The following is a 14,032-nucleotide window of genomic DNA, read 5'->3' on the forward strand; positions in this document are numbered from 1 at the left end:
AAAAAAAAAAAAAAAAAAAAAGAAATGGGTAAAGTGTGTATTGCTCTTCAAGGCTTTTATCAAAACTTCCACTGAATCCGGTCTGAGAGGAATTGTTTTCTAGCTAGAAGCCATTACTTCTTGGTTCTTGCCCTGAGGTTGGGGAATCTGGTTTTGATTGTGGCCAGTTTGTATCTGCCTTAGCTTTACTATGGGGAAGTCCCAGAGGGTGGCATTTCAGAAACAACCTGGCACCCTCAAGGCAGTGATTATCTGATTCAGACAATACAGTAGCTTGTCTTCATTCATCTAGACAATCATCCATTGCACTAATGCTTTTTGATCATCAGTTAGATTCCAGGCACTGTGCCTGCCATCAAAGAGCTCTCAGTCCATTTGAGGGAGGATAGGCCATTATGACACATTGTATAATAAAAGTGTACTACAGCTGGGCATGGTGGTGGCTCACGCCTGTAATCCCAGCACTTTGGGAGGCCGAGGCGGGCAGATCACCTGAGGTCAGGAGTCCGAGACCAGCCTGGCCAACATGGTGAAATCCCATCTCTACAAAAACTACAAAATTAGCCAGGCATAGTGGTGCATGCCTGTAACCCTAGGTACTTGGGAGGCTGAGGTAGGAAAATCACTTGAACCCTTGAGATGCAGGTTGCAGTGAGCCAAGATTGCACCACTGCACTCCAGCCTGGGCGACAGAGCCAGACTCTATCTCAAAAAAAAAAAAAAAAAAAGTCAGACAGAGGGAAAACCAGGGAGGTGAGGGGGTGCAGAGGAAGGGCAGCTCAGTCTGGGGAAGACAAGGGAAAATTCTGGAGAAATGTCTGAACTGAGTTAGGAAGGATGGGTAGGAATTTGCTTGGAAAGAAGTGGAGAGGGCATTCCAAGCAGGGGAGAGCCCTGACAAAGGCACGGACAGATGAAGAGTGCTGGGAACTGGGAATTCTAGCAACCAGAACGTAGGTGCAAAGAAGAAAGTGGTGAGAGACCAGGCTTGAAAGGTAAGCAAAGGTTGTATTAGGGCGGGCTGTAAATTGATATTTTCTCATCTCAAACAGAGACGAGATATATCTTAGATAGCTCCCGCATAGCGACCCAGTAGAGTGCGCATGTGTGTAGGGGTGCGGGCGGGGGGGGGGGTCCCTCTCACAGGGCTGCCTGTGTCATCCACACCAAAGGCTGGGGAGAGCTTCCTAGTTCTGTTACCGGATGGTGCTGCGCAGTTCCAGGCTCTTGGTGCCACAAACAAAGAATTGAACATGACACACATACAAATAGCAAAGCAGAAAAGATTTATTTTGAAATTTTTATTTTCTTTTTTAAACTTTTTTTCACCTAACCAGTGTGCTAAGCAAAAGATTTATTAAGCACAGTGGCGCTCTTGGAGAGGGGCGAGTGGGCTGACCTGTGAGTAGTTATTAGTGCCTGTTTGTTACAGTTCATGGCCTTTTGCATGTTTTGCCTCACTTGCTTAACGTCCCTTACCTTTCTCGTATTGAGCCTTAACCTACCTTCCTTCCTTCTTTCCTTCCTTCTTTTTCTTTCTCTCTCTCTCTCTTTCTCTCATTTCAGTCTCAGGTTGTTGCCCAGGCTGGAGGGCAGTGGTGTGATCTTGGCTCATGGCATCCTCTGCCTCCGGGGTTGAAGCGATTCTCCTGCCTCAGCCTCCTGAATGGCTGGGATTACAGGAGCATGCCACCACACGTGGCCCGGCATTTTCTTTCAAAAGGAGTAGGAATCATGTATTTTTAGGCTTGAAGGGGTAGGAATAGTGTATTTTGAGGCCTGAAGCCATGTTCTAAAGGGTACCATATTGGGTGAACATGTCACTTCTAATTGCCATGGAAGAAGTTAATTCTATTCTTACTCCTTACTCCCTTATTTTGTGTGTTCTGCTTCCACAGTCATACATCTTCTGCTTTTGCTATTGCTTAAGCTAGCCTACCCCCAAGGGTCCCCTTCGCCCCCTACGTCCTCTGCTATTCTCCCGCCTCAGTATCACTGCGTGCCAAGCTCAGCCTGCCCCAGCAGCAGGTCTCTCTGACAAACGCTGCAATTTTGAGGAAAAGTCAGCCCAAGAAAGTCAGGAGGCCCAGATTTATGCTGTGTGGAAAAAGCCCTCTGTGGTGGGGGAAGGGGAGGACAGGAAAAGCAGAGAGATCTTTCTGGATGTCCTGGGAGAGAAGTCCTTTGGGTGCAGGCTGGAACCAGGGAGGAACCCCCTCACCGTGCCTTGAGAAGGGGCCCCAAACCCAGGCGAGACAGAGGGAGGGTCAAGAACCCAAGGCAAATGTCACTCGTGCCTCGTTTTTTCCCTAAAGAAACAAAGCAGCTGTGTTAGGTGGCCCCTCAGGAAGACCAGTCATTTCCTGAGGAGATAACAGGCCAGCCCAGGCCCCATTGTTCCCGGTTTCCAGCCATGGCTGCCATTACCTGATCAGCGCCACAGCTGGTCTCTCTGCAGGCGCCCGGAGAAGTGACCAGAGTGGTTTCTGCTTTTCACAGGGCGGGTTTCTCAACGGCGACCTGTGGGCAGTGCCTTCTGTTGAGCAAGGCATGGCCCGAAGGCAGAACTAACTGCCTGCAGCCTTCACTCTCAGGATGCAGCCGAGGTGGGCCCGAGGGGCCACAATGTGGCTTGGAGTCCTGCTGGCCCTTCTGCTCTGTGAGTGTTTACTCTCTATCCACATCATTTTAACTCCATGAGAGTCGAAGCTTCTGGAATCAACATGTTTCTTCTGTCTCTTCCAGGTTCAAGCCTTGAGGGTCAAGAAAATTGTAAGTTTGATGTTTCTACTGTAACAAATGTTCCTACCTGGCTTCCTCCTGTCTCTTTCGTGATGCCTAAAATGCACATCAAATTGTTGGGGTTTGGCCGGGTGCAGTGGCTCACGCCTGTAATCCCAGCACTTTGGGAGGCCCAGGCGGGCGGATCACTGGAGGTCAGGAGTTTGATACCAGCCTGGCCAACATGGTGAAACGCCACCTCTACTAAAAATATAAAAATTAGTCAGGTGTGGTGGTGGGTGCCTGTAATCCCAACTACTCTGGAGGTTTAGGCTGGAGAATCGCTTGAACCTGGGAGGCAGAGGTTGCAGTGAGCCGAGATTGTACCACTGCATTCCAGCCCGGGCAACAAGAGCAGAACTCTTGTCTCAAAAAAACAAACAAAGAAGCAAACAAAACTGTTGGGATTTGATATTTCTAACAATTAAGGAAAATATTCCAATTGAGAATTAAAGTTAATCCCGTATGGGCATTTTAAGAAAGGCTTAGATCTAAGCCAAGTTCTGGTCAGTGTATTTTAGAAGTGGCATACGTTTCCTTGTCTGGTTTGAAGGTACTGAGTTATCTTGATGAATCCTCTAGTCAGCTACAGATCAAACTCCATGTTCTTTTCTCTGTTCTCACTACTACACTTGACTAGTCTAAAAATATATTAGGTTGATGCAAAGTAATTGTGGTTTTTGCCATTACTTTAAAAAATGGCAAAAACCGCAAATATAAGTGACACACATTTTCTTTCTTTTCTTGTTTTTTTTGGAGACAGAGTCTTTGTCTCCCAGGCTGGAGTGCAATGGTGCGATCTCAGGTCGATGCAACCTCTGCCTCTTGGGTTTAAGCAATTCTCCTGTCTCAGCCTCCTGAGTAGCGTGTACCGCCACACCCAGCTAATTTTCTGGCCTCACATTTTCTGGATTCCAGTGCATTGTTTTTTGGGGATGGGAAGGTGATTTTTTTTTTAAATGAGCAATTCCATAATTAGTTTTTTGTTGTTTTACCATAATTGCTTATTTGCATATCCTAAGCTTTCTCCAATTGCTTTTATTTGCAAATGAGATATAACTGATTGGTTAGACATATGAAGACAGATCCTAGTTTAAATTGTTTCTCCTTTTTTACTCCTAAATGATAAAAAGCGCACTTTCCATGGAAATGATAAAAAGCTCCCTTAGGGTCTGAACCCCATCCTGGTCTCTGCAGGCTCCTGGCCATATCCTCCCTTATCGTTCCATGGAGAGTGTGCTTTTTATCATTTAGGAGTAAAAAAAATAGAGCTCATTTTCCATTTACCTGTGAGGCTACAATCATATATATATAATATTTTGTGCTTGCACAAAGGGAAGGGTGGTGCTGCCTATCTTTGAAGCCTGGTTTATCTTCCAATCTACAGCTGATTCTGAACCTTTGTCTTGAGATGAGAGGGGTTTTGTTCTGCTTTATCTGGGACCACGTAAATGAGGGGCTCAGTTGGGTCCTGGGCTGTGAATAGACGGAGAACCCACAGAACACTCTTTCCTTGTCAGAAGTCACTGCAATCGACAAAGAATGGAGGTGACTGGGTTGTAGGCAAATTGCATGGCTCTTTGGAGGTGCAGTGCCCGGGCCAGGCTAGCTGGGGAGTCAAGCCTCTGGGCGGTGGCCCCAGGCTGGGGAGGGCTAGTTGGACATGGGCAAAGCTGCTCTGCCAGGCTTCTCTGCTCAGCTGGGCAGTGCTTCCTTGAGCATTTGATCCCCATGGCAACCCATGGAGGCAGGATTTCCATAATGTTCATAATTATCCTGCTGGACTGATGGTGTCACCGAGCCTCAGAAATAACTGATTTTGCCAGGCATGGTGGCTCACACCTGTAATTCCTGCACTTCGGGAGGCTGAGGCGTCCAGATCACTTGAAGCCAGGAGTTCAAAACCAACCTGGCCAACATAGTGAAACCCTGTCTCTACTAAAAATACAAAAAATTAGCTGGGCATGGTGGCACATGCATGTAATCACAACTACTCAGGAGGCTGAGGTTTGAGAATTTCTTGAACTTGGGAGGCAGAGGTTCAGTGAGCCAGGATCGCACCACTGCACTCCAGCCTGGGCAACAGAGCGGGACTTTGTCTCAGAAAAAAAAAAAGAAAAAAAAGAAAAAAAGACATAACCGATTTGTCCATGAGAGAAGCAGAGGGCTGGGCATTGGCACTGGAACTTCCATTCTCCGAAGTCGCACCATTTGTCTGGCTTCAGTCAAGTCAACCTCTTTGAGCTGTTTCCCGTCTGTAACATTCGGATGACAAGAGAACTTCCTGGGCATGGAGTGGGTGTGAGGTTGAGACTGGATAAAGGGAGGTGATTCACCGGCCTCAGAACAAGGCGATTGATAAATGACAATAGTATTTACTCTACTCCTAGCCCATCTTTCCAACTCTGGGTCCTGCCCCACCCACTCTCCCTTTGTCCACGCCAGCCTTCCTCCCCTCCCAGACCACACCCTTCGGGCCAGACCTCTTTTTCTCACTCGATACATCCTGCTTCCCACAACCGCGGTGCTCTCCCCTCCCCTGCCACCCCACAGGGAAATCAATCACTCCCTCCTTTGGGTTCCTAGAGAATGTTTTTTGTACCTTCAGGGAAGATGTTGGAACTGCAGGACTTGGTTCCCACTGCCTCCTCAGGCTTCTGCCTTGTTTTAACGTTCAAGGAAACAGATCTGGAGGCCACAAGGCATGGAGCAGGGTCAACACTGGGGGTGAGCAGGGCGGGGGCTGGAACCAGGTCTCCATTCCTTAGGCCCCCCGCAAGGCCAGCATTTGCAGTGTGTGGCCTGCAAGCTTGCTCCACTCTACGGCTGGTCTCCTGGGACAGCCTTGGCCCTGTCCCCTCCTACCATCTCAGGCTGCTTTGTTCCCCTCCAGCCCACACCTCATCACACTGTCTCGACTCAGGAGGTGACTGCTGCTGTATTTTCACATTGAAAACAGGTATCTGGGCCGGGCGGATGGCTCATGCCTGTAATCCCAGCACTTTGTGAGGCTGAGGCAGGTGGATCACCTGAGGTAGGAGTTTGACACCAGCCTGATCAACAAGGTGAAACCCCATCTCTACTAAAAATACAAAGATTAGCTGGGCATGGTGGCGGGTGTCTATAGTCTGAGCTACTCGGGAGGCTGAGGCAGGAGAATTGCTTGAACCTGGGAGGCGGAGGTTGCAGTGAGCAGAGATTACGCCACTGCACTCCAGCCTGGGTGACAGAGCAAGACTCTGTCTCAAAGAAAAAAAAGAAAAGTCATCTGGAGAAAACTCCCCCAGCTTCCCGCCTGGGCCTGGCTGAGGGCTTATCTACCTCCCCACCCATCCTCTGGGCTTAGATTCCCTCCAGGCCTCTGGGGACTTGGGCACCCTGCTGCTCCTCAGCTGATCAGGGCCAGCCAGACCTGGGCTCTGAGCCCCTCCCTCACCCCCAGGACCCCACTCCTACATTCATTCAGGTCCCTCTCCCCTACCGCCCCTTCTAGAATCTCTGTTCCTGCTTCTGGCTTTGTTCTCTCACTGTACAAACATGAATGGGAACTCTTTATTTAGGAAAAAAAAATATCACACACAGACACCCCCCGCTGCCATTTATCTTGTGTCCCCCACATCCGGCCTTTCTGGTTTCCTTTCTCAGTCGAACCTCCCTAAAGGTTACTTTACAATCTGTCCCTACCCCACTCACCTCTCAGACACGCCTCGGTCCCAGCAGCCTGGCCTCAGGCCCTGTGTTGGGTTCCTTATGTTAAGGGGTCACCAAGGACCATCTGATGCCAAATGCAGTGGACACTTGCGGCCCTCAGCTTCCTGTACCCCTTTCCTGCCTTTGACTGTTGATCATGCCCCTAAGCCTCCCGCCTTGACCTTCTCCATCCTCTTCCCTGGTTTATCTCCTCCCTGTCTAATAAACCCTCCTCCTTTTCCCCCAGGGCTGACTTTGAACCGACTTCATCTTTTCCCAGCGTCTGAACCCCATCCTGGTCTCTGCCGGCTCCTGGCCTTATCCTCCCTGGAGACCAGCTCCCCTCTCGACACCTCCACGTTCCCCCTCCCCTGAATCCACACTCCTCCCTCCTTCACAATCCAGCCCTGGCCTCTGCCCTGAGCCTCCAGTCAACACAGGCTGCTGACCTTTGGTGTCTCCCCCCAAGTCCTCCTACTGGCCCCTCGCACCCAGCTGCACCACCATGACTTTGTCTTCCTTCCTTATCTTTTTCTGGCTTTTTTTTTTGGTAGAGACTGGGGTCTCATTTTGTTGTCTCGAACTCCCGGGCTTAAGCCATCTTCCTACCTCGGCCTCCCAAAGCGCTAGGGTTACAGACGTGAGCCGCCACACCCAGCTGTGCATGGCATTTTCTATTTGGTTTAGTGGCACACACATCCTCCTGGGAACCTAATCCGGGAAGCTTATCGTCAATTTTTTCAACCCTATATCCAATCAAACAAAATTTTTTTAAAAATTGTGGTAAAATACAAATAATACAACATTTATTATTAATGACATTTAGCACAGTCCCAATGTTGTGCTGCCTTCACTAGTGTCTAGTTCTAGAACAATCTCTCTCTTTCTCTCTCTCTTCCTTCCTTTCTTTCCTTCTCTCTCCCTTCCTTTCTCTCCCTTTCTTTCTTTCTCTCTCTCTCCTTTCTTTCTTTCTTTTCTTTCTTTCTTTCTTCCTTTCTCTTTCTCTCTCTCTTTCTTTCTTTCTTCTTTCCTTCTTTCCTTCCTTCCTTCTTTCCTTCTTTCCTAATTTTCTTCTTTCCTTCCTTCTTTCTTTCTTTTCTTTCTATTCTTTCTTTCGACAGAGTCTCACTGTGTCACCCAGGCTGGAGTTCAATGGTTCGACCTCAGCTCACTGCAACCTTTATCTCCCAGGTTCAAGCAATTCTCCCACCTCAGCCTCCTGAGTAACTGGGATTACAAGCACATACCACCATGCCTGGCTAATTTTTGTAGCCAACTCCTGATGTCAGGTAATCCACCCGCCTTGGCCTCCTAAAGTGCTGTGATTAGTTCTAGAACATTTTCAACGCTCCACAAACAAGTCCCGTTGCGTCCACTCAGGAGTTCTGCAGCCTATCCTTCCTTCATTCCCACGGCACCCGCCTAGGTGAGGCCTCAGCAGCTGTCACCGGAACCACTTCCAGGCTGTTTACTGGTCTTGGGTGCTGTAGCACCCTCCTGACACCCTCAGGACAGGGCCTAGCTTGTCAGCACAGCGAGCCAAGCTGGCCCTCCATTCTGGCACCACAGACCCAGCCACCTGGCCTCTTGAGGCTCATACTGTGGTTTCTGTAATGGGCCATGCCCGAATGCACTGATTTCTCATGCCCCTGTGCCCTGGTACACGCTGTTCTCCTGCCCAGGGCACCCCCCTGCCTGTCCTTGGCCTGGCAGGCTCAGTGCAGCGGGCATTTCCTTCAAGACTCCTTGACCTCTCCTGGGCAGACCTTCCTCTTGGTATCACTGGACTCCAGCTACGTGGGTCCCACCAACCTTCGCTGTTTTGGACAGCAAGGGTGACTTCTCATTTACTCTGTCAGCCTAGCACCTGGCACAGGCGCTCGATAAAGGTCTCCTTGATGGGAGCTTGAACTGAACTTGGAGATTCTTGTGATTCGGGTAGGAAGATGGCTCAGTGTGCTTTCTGATAGGCACAGAAGTTCATCAGGGACTCTATGCCTTGCGGCTCCCTGTAATTTTCCTGACGAGGGTGGGCAGCCCCTTCTTCTGCACCCTCCACTTTCTCTCTGAGTCATTTCCAGGTTGAGGGCCAGGTGGCTGGCTGAGTCATGCTGCGGTATCTTTCCAGGGAGCATCACCATCCACTGATGAGTGGCCTTGAGGTCAGTGTCCCACCGTTTTAGTAATTTGGTGTTTGGCACTGTGGTCACTGGCTGTGCTGTGGTGACTTTGCTATTTTGGATCATTCTCCATCAACCTTCATCTCCCCAGGTTGAAAAGATCTGACCTCTTTCTACCCTTCTCACTGCCCCGAGATGGAGTTTCGCTCTTGTTGCCCAGGCTGGAGTGCAATGGCACGATCTTGGCTCACTGCAACCTCTGCCTCCCGGGTTCAAGCGATTCTTCTGCCTCAGCCTCCTGAGTAACTGGGACTACAGGCGTGAGCTAATTTTTTGTATTTTAGTAGAGACAGGGGTTTCACCATGTTAGCCAGGATGGTCTCGATCTCCTGACCTTGTGATCATCCACCCGACCCCGCCTCCCAAAGTGCTGAGATTATAGGCGTGAGCCACCATGCCCAGCTGATTAGATCTCTTTAGGCTGTCCCACAACCCCACCCTTCATCACAGCAGTTCTGAACCTTTTTGGGTTCAGTAAGGAAATCCATGGGCACTCTCTCCAGAAAAAGCACACATTTGTACACAATTGGAGGTAGTTCATGAGCCTCCTAATGCCCACCGGTACACCTCCCAGGAACCTGTGTCCCCTGGCTATGTAAATAGCAAGACCTACAGGCAGTAAATCAGTTTGACTGTGCTTGGAGGGTGTATTTAGAAAGAAGAGAATGTTTTCCATATTATCAAAACAAGAATCAGGTAGAGACTTTGGAAGTTTGGTTTTGTGGTATATTTGTTATGTATTATGCTTAACAGCTTACCCTAAAACTTACTGGCTTGAAATAACACAAATTTATTATCCCACAGTTCCTGAGGGTCAGGAATGCAAGAGTGTCTGTGTTGTCTCCTGAAATTGCAGATAAATTGTTGGTCTGGGTTGTGGTTATCTGAAGGCTTGACCGAATTTGGGGAATCTGCTTCTAAGCTCATTCCCATGGCTGTGGGCTGGAGGCCTTAGTTCCTCATTCTGGGGGCCTTCCACAGGGCTCCTCATGACAGGACAGCTGGTTTTGGGCAGAACGAGGGATCCCACTTTCGCAGGAGGTTTCACTGACAACCGCGCGGATCTCCTCTTGGGCCCTTCCTTGGCGGCCCCTTCCGCGGAGCTGACCTTCCTTTTGTGCATCCTGGCGGCGGGGAGGCGCGTGCCAGGTGCCTTTGGGCCGCGAGGCGCCGACAGCCTTTGCGAAGCTGGGCTGCGGACCGCTGCCACTCCTCCCGCCGCCCGCCGCCCGAGCTGCCGAGACCCACCTATTTATTAATTTTTTGCGACGGAGTTTGTGCCCTGTTGCCCAGGCTGGAGTGCAACGGCGTGATCTCAGCGCACTGCACCCTCCGCCTCCCGTGTTCAAGTGATTCTCCTGCCTCAGCCTCCCGAGTAGCTGGGACTACAGGCACGAGCCACCACACCTGGCTAATTTTTGTATTTTTAGGAGAGACGGGGTTTCACCATGATGGTCAGGCTGGTCTAGAACTTCTGACCTCGTGATCCGCCCGCCTCGGCCTCCCAAAGTGCTGGGATTACAGGCCTGAGCCACTGCTCCCGGCCAAGTTCGTTATTTGAGCGGATGACATGTGTTAGGGTTGCTCAGAAAAACGAGATGGCGGAAGTGCCGCGTGCTAGTGGGTACCATCCCCACTAAAAAAACGCTGCTTGGTGCTTTAGCCAAATTTGCTTTAAAATTGTTTTTTAAAAAGGGAGGGCTTTTATAAAAAAATAAATGAACTAGGACTGGTCAGTAGGAGGCCCAGGCAGGAGCTGTGCTGAGGCTGGAAGGCCCAGAGTGGGAAGAGCTGCGGGGTGCAGACTGAGCTCCCCTAGGGCAGGCACTGCGGTCTCACTGTTCTCCGAACTCCCAGTATGGGGGACCGTGCTTGGCACAGAAAAGCCCCTTTAAGTGTTTGCTATGAATGGTGCTAAAGAAGAAGGCCGAGAATGTCAACCAGGGGCCTGGCACTGGGCAGTATATACACAGCCCCCCACGGTGCTCTCAGCCACTTTGTCTCAGTCACTGTTCGAGTTAAAGATACCAGAGAAGGCAGGTATTCGTGTTCCCATTTTGCAGGCGGAGACATGGTGGCCCAGAGAGGTTAAATAACTCCCGAGATCACCCAGCTAAGGGCTGTGGGATCAGGGATTTGAACCTAATGTATCTGACTCCCTTCTGTACTTAGTATTGTCTGCTGTTCTAGGACATAACCAGACAGGGATGGGCAGCCCGTTAGGTAAACAGGAAAGCAGACTCATGACTCCTGTGAAGAGCACCCAGTGGAATGAATAAACTGGAAGGCTGGAGAAGTCACGATAAATTAACGTGAAATTTTAAAATTTTTGTTTTTGTTTTTGTTTTGTTTTGTTTTGAGATGGAGTCTAGCTTTGTTGCCCAGGCTGGAGTGCAGTGGCACAATCTCAGCTCACTGCAACCTCCACCTCCTGGGTTCAAGCGATTCTCCTGCCTCAGTCTCCCGAGTAGTTGGGATTACCAGCACCTGCCACCACGCCCGGCTCATTTTTGTATTTTTAGTAGAGATGGGGTTTGACCATGTTAGCCAGGATGGTCTCGAACTCCTGACCTCAAGTGATCTGCCTGCCTCAGCCTCCCAAAGTTCTGGGATTACAGGCATGAGCCACCATGCCCAGCCTTAAATATGGTTTTTATTTGAAAAAATTCTCTAGAAACATGGAGTGGAGACACAGCTTTAAAGCTCTGAATAGTTTATTTTCAGCTCATGCCTATAATCCCAGCACTTGGGGAGGCTGAGGTGGGACAACTACTTGAGACCAGGAGTTTAAGAATAGCCTGGGCAACATAGTAAGACCCCATCTCTAAAAAATTAAAATTAAAAAAATAAAAAATAGTTGACTTTATTTCTGTAACTGGAAGAATCTAGCTAACATTTCTCAAGCACTTTATAAGTACCAGGAACTCTACTTTAAGTACTTAAACTCAGGTTCTCATTTATACTTACATTCCTTGTGCCCACTGTATGGGTAAACAAACTGAGGCTCAGAGAAGTTTAGGGACTTGCCAAAGGTCATAAAGCTTTGCTCGTCGCAGGGATGAGATTTGGCCCAGATCTGACTCCATGCACTTGATTTCTGCTCTTTAGCATCTCCTGGTTGAGTCACTGGAATACACAGTGTAGCTTAAAATGAAGGAGGAAGTACTGAAGAGGTAATGGAAGGAGATCTACCTGTCTCTTAGAGGAAAGAGAGTGCTGGGGAGGGAACTATATTAATTGAGGGGTGCAGAGAAATTAATATGGTCCAAAGAAACTTTTTTTTTTGAGATGGAGTTTTGTTCTTGTTGTCCAAGCTGGTGCACTGGTGTATGACCTTGGCTTACTGCAACCTCTGCCTTCCAGTTTCAAGCAGTCCTCCTGCCTCAGCCTCCCAAGTAGCTGGGATTACAGGTGCCTACCATCACACTCAGCTAATTTTGTATTTTTAGTAGAGACAGGGTTTCACCATGTTGGCCAGGATGGTCTCAAACTCCTGACCTCAAGTGATCCATCCACCTTGGCCTCCCAAAGTGCTGGGATTACAGGCGTGAGCTAGTGTGCCTCACCGGCCCAAAGAACATCTTATGTTGAGAGCTCATCCAGCAGACTCCTTAGATCAGGAGCTTGTAAGTTGCACACAAAGCCAAAAAAAAGGAGTTCCAAAGAGTAATGCTACGGGAAATGACTTGAATTTAAACCATCACCTTGTTTCATCTCATGGACTGGCCAGATGCCATTTTGTTGTTGTCCAATTAATTGCTCGGTATATAGCAGCAGGTGCAAAATGTGGTACTCATTTTAAAATCGAAGGTTACATTTTTTTTTTTTTTTTTTGAGACGGAGTTTCGCTTTTGTTACCCAGGCTGGAGTGCAATGGCACGATCTCGGCTCACCACAACCTCCGCCTCCTGGGTTCAGGCAATTCTCCTGCCTCAGCCTCCTGAGTAGCTGGGATTACAGGCACGCACCACCATGCCCAGCTAATTTTTTGTATCTTTAGTAGAGACGGGGTTTCACCATGTTGACCAGGATGGTCTCGATCTCTTGACCTCGTGATCCACCCGCCTCGGCCTCCCAAAGTGCTGGGATTACAGGCTTGAGCCACCGCGCCCGGCCTAGGTTACATTTTAAATTACTCAAAAAAGGCCTAACTTTGTTAAAGGAGAGGGAAAGGACAGGTTTTGCCAGTATCCCTGGCCAGCTAGCTAACTAACCTTTTTCTTATTCCAAAAAAACAACTTGGGACCACTTATAAAAATTATGTATTGTTGTTCAACAAGATACATTAATGAGGAAATCAGGATGAGAGGAAAATAAAGGCACGCAAATAAAGGCATGGCCCTTTTAGCACAAAACACATCCCAAAGGTTGCTAGAAGCAGAGGTGAAATCTTGACTGTGTATTAGCAATCAAAGCAAAAAGGGAAACAATGTCCATTAGAACATTCTCAGAATCCACAAGATAGAAATGAATCAGTTATTCAGCATAAACACACTGTTTCCTGGTGCTATGGGAACACTTTGTGAAATTAGGGACAATATCTCATTAACATCCCAGACCAACATCCCAGAAGACCATTTCTTAAGAGTTTGCCTCTGTGCTCCTCCCTACCCCATACCCCCTCCCTCCAGAGATGACCACTATGCTGACGTGTAAAATATTAATCTTATATCCAGCCACCTTTTTGTTTTGTTTTGTTTTGTTTTGTTTTTGGAGACGGAGACTTGTTTTGTCACCCAGTGCAGTGGCCCAATCTCAGCTCGCTGCAACCTCTCCCTCCCAGGCTCAGATTCTCCTGCCTCAGCCTCCTGAGTAGCTGGGATTACAAGTGTATACCACCATACCTGGCTAATTTTTTGATTTTTGATAGAGATGGGGTTTCGTCATGTTGGCCAGGCTGGTCTCGAACTCCTGGCCTCAAATAATCCACCTGTCTCGGCCTCCCAAACTGCTAGGATTACAGCTGTGAGCCACCGTGCCCACCCTTATCCAGCCACCTTTCTAAACTCACATTTATTTCAAGTAATTTGTTTGTAGACTATTTGAGGTTTTTACATAGACATCATTTCATCTGTCTTTGAGAGTTTTAAACATTTGACTGCTCTATTCACTCACAAATTTAAATACAAAATTTTAGATTCTATGATTGCATTATTCACACTTCATGGAGATAGATGGGGGGCTAACAAAACATACCAAACATAGTTGCTTTCAAGCTCAGGTCCAGATGCTGAATAGATAGCTTCTTTGAGAATGGGTATGGTAGAAATTTCTTGGGGGGATGTGTAGGGATTTGGGAAAAACACCTGATTTTATGGTCATGGGCTTTCAATACATTTTTTTCCAAACCCCCTACAGATCACTACTTTTTTTGTTCTTTT

The 14,032-nt window shown here is 48.4% G+C and overlaps 1 protein-coding gene across 4 annotated transcripts in view; it reads left to right on the forward strand.

Annotated features, from left to right (window-relative positions):
• The window catches only part of PECAM1 (platelet and endothelial cell adhesion molecule 1), an 84,509-nt gene that overhangs the window by 11,297 nt on the left and 59,180 nt on the right, over positions 1–14,032 (forward strand). For 3 of the 4 annotated variants that reach the window (XM_037734649.1, XM_017517863.2, XM_037734648.1), the window contains exons 2-3: positions 2,500–2,659; positions 2,746–2,772. In XM_037734649.1, the coding sequence (XP_037590577.1) occupies positions 2,596–2,659; positions 2,746–2,772 (91 nt within the window). In that variant the 5' untranslated portion in view covers positions 2,500–2,595. Of the gene's footprint in view, positions 1–2,111; positions 2,660–2,745; positions 2,773–14,032 lie in introns of those variants that run through there. The other variant, XM_017517865.1, reaches the window with a different exon arrangement.

This window comes from Cebus imitator, unplaced genomic scaffold (assembly GCF_001604975.1).
Source record: "Cebus imitator isolate Cc_AM_T3 unplaced genomic scaffold, Cebus_imitator-1.0 Scaffold650, whole genome shotgun sequence".
Lineage (NCBI taxonomy): Eukaryota > Metazoa > Chordata > Mammalia > Primates > Cebidae > Cebus > Cebus imitator.